The 5,905-nt window shown below is 38.8% G+C and overlaps 1 protein-coding gene across 1 annotated transcript in view; it reads left to right on the top strand.

The window, feature by feature from the left end:
* The window catches only part of LOC104956927 (neurobeachin-like), a 118,613-nt gene extending 113,619 nt beyond the window's left edge, over positions 1-4,994 (top strand). Inside the window, exon 39 of the mRNA XM_010784506.1 lies at positions 4,819-4,994. Within this exon, the coding sequence (XP_010782808.1) occupies positions 4,819-4,994 (176 nt within the window). The remainder of the gene's footprint in view (positions 1-4,818) is intronic.
* Positions 4,995-5,905: the final 911 nt, after the last annotated feature.

Here is a 5,905-nt window from a genome sequence, read left to right as displayed (position 1 = left end):
AGAGAGAGAGAGAGAGAGAGAGAGAGAGAGAGTGTGAGAGAGAGAGTGTGTGCATGCATGAGGGTGTGTGATGTGAGGTTAAACTCTGCCTCGTTGTCTATTAGCAGCATTGACAGCTTAGCCAGCACATTCTGTCTCTGCCCTCTGCCTGTAATAACCTGGCCTGTTACAGCCATCCACGGCCCAGCGTCAGAGTATATTGTTAGGTGATTGGAATTGGGCAAGCATGAAATGGAAGTCACGTTAATATTGATCCTAGTGTTTAACGGGGTGTTTTACCTCCGGGTGTCCTTGCTGTCTCATTTCAGGTGAGCGGCTTCTCTCAGAGCTGATTGCCCCGGGCAGAGATCTTTATGGCTCTTTAGAGGCACTGCTCTCTGGATGTGATTTTAACCTTCTCCAGCTTTATAATCAAAGATATTAAACTGTGACAAATGTAATCAGCACATTTTCTAACATGCAATGCCGGGCATATGAATGCAGCCTCTTAGTAAAAAAAAAAGTTGTATTAGTCAATTTATTGAACATGTTAGAAACAAAACAAACAATAATAATTATAATTATAACAAAGAGAAGCAAAATAAGAAAAACGTTCAAGATGTAAAAAAAAACGCTCTAACGTACATTCTTCATGAAAATCAAAGTTTAGGTCATCGGCATCCGTGATATTTGATTCATTGTTTTAAGCAAATAATTGTTTTCTACAAAAATTACTTTTACAACGACAAGAGCATCACTTCACAGATCCTGCTCATAACCATTCAGGATTTGTACATTATGATACACTCAGAAATGGATTTGCTGTGTGACATTCTGGTCCAGATATGTGGACAATTAAACACTGCTGTTTAGGTTTTGATTGAGAGAAGATGAGGCTGTTTGTAACCTCTGGCAGCACAGAAGACACGCACTGCACATTTCAGGATATTGAATTAAGATCATCCCAAGTGGAAGCGTCTGCACTGTATAAACTCCCCTACATCAAAGTTATAATGTTTACTTTTATAGTCTCAAAACACATACTCCGCAAAACGGATGGCTTGCATTACAGGAAGTATGAAGTTGTCATTTTTTCCCCCTCATTTCATCTTTCAGTGCTGAGTAAATAAAAAGGGAGAGACAGAGGGCAGAAGTGCATCGCTCTAACGGTAATGCAATCCCATGGACTGGACTTTTTCTCTCCATGTGGAATGTGGAGCCGTTGAGAGGGAGCGTAGGAGGGCAGGATTTGAAACAGATAGAGTCTGGGAAACGGAAGAGATATATTTAAAACATACTATAGAGCTCACATTATATGTATGACTGCAGTCACTGCAAACAACTGATGTACATTATAAGATAGTGTAGTAAATAAGCTTTGGAAGCGAGGGTTACACTAATGTGTGTGATCTATAGAGATCTGACAGAAAGAGACATAAAGCAGAATCATTCCTGTGAAAGCCCCAGAGTTTTAGCTCTCTTCTCAAGTCATTGTTTAGAAAAAGGTTGAGATAGCTGTGTGTCTTAAGCTGTGTCCAAACTGTTGCCTGTCACATCAATAGACAAACATTCGGTGATTTCTACAAGAGGCATTTTAGCTTTCCAGCATTATCCAGATCTTGCTTTGCTTATCCAACCTCTCAAGTGAGCAACAAATAAGTATTTTGTGTTGTATTTAAGTTGTGTATATTGAATTACCCAAAGTATTTGTGCAATCAGCTTCAGAAGAGAAAAACCCAATACACTTTACTTGAACTTAAGTGGAACATTGTGTGGATTCTCTTTGAGGAGTGGCAGTGAAGTGGTTGAGGCAGGGTGTATAATACATAGGAGACTTAGAAAAAGTCATGCTTGTATGCTCTACTGGGGCTATAAAAATGAAAGGCCTATGCCACAAAACTGTCCAGCGTTGAAGTACATGGAGAAACATGGACCCTTGGCAATGGTATTATAGTCAACCATATTTTATAGGCCCTTCAACTCTTATCTTTTCCATGCTGAATAGATTAACTGCAAAAGCCAAAATATATTTTTTGAATTGCAAATCTGTGCCTATGATAATAGCGTATTTAAATCAATTTAGCGTGTTCGGAGAAGGACACATTTACTCGATGCCATCGCTCTTGGATGTATAAATTATGTATTTCTATTTATAACAGTAAAGACACAGTGAATAATACTCTTGAATTATCTGGAAAACAATGTTATCTCCCCTTGGTCACACATTTTCTGGGACCAGTTCCTGTTCCAACAGGAATCACATCAGATTAAAGATGTAAAAAGCATTAAACATTTGATAGCATTTATAAAAAAAACTGTTGCAACCCCCTATTTTTTATGTTTTTGAAGAATAAGTTGCATTATAAATCAGTGTCTAAATAATACAGTTTAGTTCTAAGTTTTAGTTTGTCAAATGACTATAAATCAACTGAAACCAGTGTCAGTAACTGTAAACACTTTATTAGGTCTTTCCTGACTCTAGCATGAAACTTAACTGCGGAATTATTTATTTTTTATTTTTATCAAGATTCATTGGTTTAAAGGTAGACATTTTTAACGTGGGGAAAATAGTTGGGAGACACCCTACAAGAAACTCATGAGGACTATGGATCCTTGTTGAACCCCATGAGTGCTCGGGGCGTCCTCCATTGGTCGCAGCTGGCAGGTCTTCATCAGCCTCCATTGGGGTCATGAAAGCTCTGAAATGCACTTTACTGAGTGTAATTAGTGCACTTTGAGGCAGTTTTAACTCAGTGATTGAACAAGAGGACCCATGAGAGTGGTGATCAGTGGCTTCTTCTGGCACTGTTCTTGAAGGCCTGGAGAGTATACATGAAGTGAAACGGCTGTGAGATGTCAAGAAGCCAACTGCAGTGGCTTCCTTAGTAAGGTCAATTACAAAGGTGTTAGTTGACACATTATAGGCAACATTATTTTCCTTTCTTATATACATGTAGAAGAGTTTCAGCCTCAGTTGGAATCCTGCAGCAGGCAATGATTGGATATGTACATAGTATCTACCTCAGACTGCACTTGTCTCTATTTTTTGGACTCAAGGTCATACATATGAGTAATATTTCAGATATTTGAAAGGGTCATTCTCTTTGTTTTGCCATTAGTGGTCAAGGGTGAACACGTGAAAAGGCGTGTAATGAGTCTACCACGACAAGATGGCACAGCAAGTCCTTTAATCGTGACAAATGGTGCACTTTTAATACAAGACTGTCCAGGGGCTATCACTCACGCGAAGATCACTTTTCATGTCGGCACATTTTCTCCCTCATGCCATAGCTTCTCATTTCTTGTTATTTATGTATAACCACATTACTTTGTATGTTGGAAAAAACTGCATTGTGGGTAAAGCCCCCATCCCTCCAAGCTTTACCCCCCCACAACAGTTGATGTTGGTCATTGGCGTGTAGAAATCAGCATGGTTTATTTGTTCTACTCAACCCTGTACAGACTTGCCAATCAGAACATCAGCCTGTGAGCTGTACTTTCTCTCATGTTCTTGGAGCGTAATGATGGTTTACAGAATTAAAGTTTTAAGTTTCACTTCTTCTGCTTTGATCTCTGACCGCTGGCTGGCTTTTTCCTCTAACATTGCACAGAATTCATTTCCGAAACGCACAGACTTCTTCCCTCCGTCTGATGAAAGCACTCCAGATATGAGACAGAGCAGGAAGCAGACATTTTTTCTCAGTAGCAGTGTTGACAACAGTCAAATGTGACCTCTTCAAGACAAGGTACATGTTCCTCAGGGGAGAGAGAGAGGAATTAAGAACTGTGCTGAAAGGAAACATGTCAGGCGGGTGTCAGCCACCTCCCATTTCATGATATGTGTTCCCTTCTTTCTTACACGCAAGCTTCTCCTCTGGTTATGTCCTACATTGGTCTTCAGAAAAACAAATTCACATAAACGTTCCGAGCAGCCGTGTGGCAGGCACATGTTGGAGATGGGCTGATTCAAGCTGATAAATGTATTGTGAGGCCTCTTTGTTTTGCAGGATGTACGAACACATCTTTTTCAATGAGTATGCTCCACTATAGCCATATGATGCTCTCCTGGTGTAAGCAGCTTCCTAATTGTCCTGTCTGTTCAGTCTCACTCTTGTCAAGTCTCCAAAAGCAGCAAATGATATCTCTAATCGACTACGAGCTTGAGATGTATCCCCCTACTCAGCTGTTGGTCTTTCAAGATGCAGATAGTGTTTCATATTTGACCTTGTCTAAAAATAAAAGCTGAAACACCTCTGATGTTCAACCATGCAAAATATGTTTTATTCAGTGAACAAACGTGTGTACCCTGACATTCTTTTATAAGCTATGGCAAGTACATTAGAGAGCACCTCAGATCAGGTTCAGCCTGCATATATTATCTGTTTCAAGCAGAGATTTTCTCTATGATAATTTATTTTTATATATTTGACTGGATGATACATTTTAATAGCTTTTTAAAAAGAGGATATTTTTAGTTTTAACTTGAGGATGTGCTTAAATCTTATTATGATAAAACATTGTACGGTTATTTTGAGGTTATTGCATGGCTAAAATTAGTTATTGTTCCTTCAAATGTAATCTAAAATCAGTATGCTGTTACATTATTCTCTTATTAAAAGTGTTATATGATTGTATGTATGTCAGTGTCATATTAAATTGAATTGCCCTGCATTACTTTCGAAACGTTTCTTTACTTTTGCTTGCCAAACCATTTGATACTTACGAGATATTACAGTATCGCTAAACAACAGCGTATCAATGGAGACTGCGATAGTTAGTGGAAAATCTGAGCTATGGGTCAGAGTGAAATACTACTCTTCCCAACATTTATTTCGACAGGCACAGAGGAGGACGAGGTGGTCAAGTCTAAGAAAGTCTTCCGCATCCAAACCGTGGCCAGCCAGAACCCCGAGACGGAGCTGATGCTGGAGGGAGACGAAGATGCCGTCAGCCTGCTGCAGGAGAAGGAGATGGACAACATGGGCGGTAAGTCAGCACAGCAGCACCTCCATTAACCCGAGAACACATCGCCTCTGTTGGAGAATCTGCCCTTATCTTCCATCTGTCTTATTCCTAATCACTGGTGTAGTTACAGTGAGTGCACATTTAATGTCTGGGCATCAAGTGTTTCGGATCAATGTGGCTTTAACTGGTTTAGCAACAGTGCAACCAAAGGCGGAAACTTTGAGATATTTGGCTACTATTAAGTATTCAAAATATATCTATGTAATGTGTTTGAAATCACAGATTGCATTTTGCAGTTCAACATTAGTTTAGTTCTTGAGTGAAAGACTATGACTATGTGTTTTTAACTGGACAGCTTTGCTCTGGCTTAACTGCTATATTTTGTTTGGATCTCAGCACAGTGCCTTCCTTAAATGTTATCTCCAGACGCAAGCCTATTAAAGTTAGATTAACACTGGAAAGATGAATATTCCAGATATATCTCATCCTAAACATCTTATTGAGGAAATCAAAAATCCATGATTAATTACTTTACTGCTTGCTAAAATGTATTTAACAGTGGCCATATTTAACCTGTCACTTGAACCTCAAGGCAAGGTCAAGACATTCATGAACACTTTTTTGTCACTTAAAGATTCACTTAAAGCATTGTGTTTGGTTCAAGTTACTTACTAGAGCACTATTAAATACAGGACAGATGAATGTCCTATGGCACTATAGGGGCCACTACACTTGAAAAGGCTATAGTAAAAGTGTATGTTATGTGAGTAATGAGAGCTAAGAGGCAAGATAGCAAGACTTTGTCACACAATTTCTTGAAGAACATAAATGTATTGCTATAAGTGAACATCTTTTGTAGAAATATCTTAAAATCAGATGCTACATTTCCTTACTCTGTATCAAAATAGCACACTCATAATCCCTCTGCTAAAATATTTTTAACATAATGAATCATCAATCT

This window comes from Notothenia coriiceps, unplaced genomic scaffold (genome assembly GCF_000735185.1).
Source record: "Notothenia coriiceps isolate Sejong01 unplaced genomic scaffold, NC01 NC01_scaffold00026421, whole genome shotgun sequence".
Taxonomy (NCBI): domain Eukaryota; kingdom Metazoa; phylum Chordata; class Actinopteri; order Perciformes; family Nototheniidae; genus Notothenia; species Notothenia coriiceps.
Note: the sequence above shows the minus strand (reverse complement) of the source record. Positions and strands in the feature narration are given on the sequence as shown.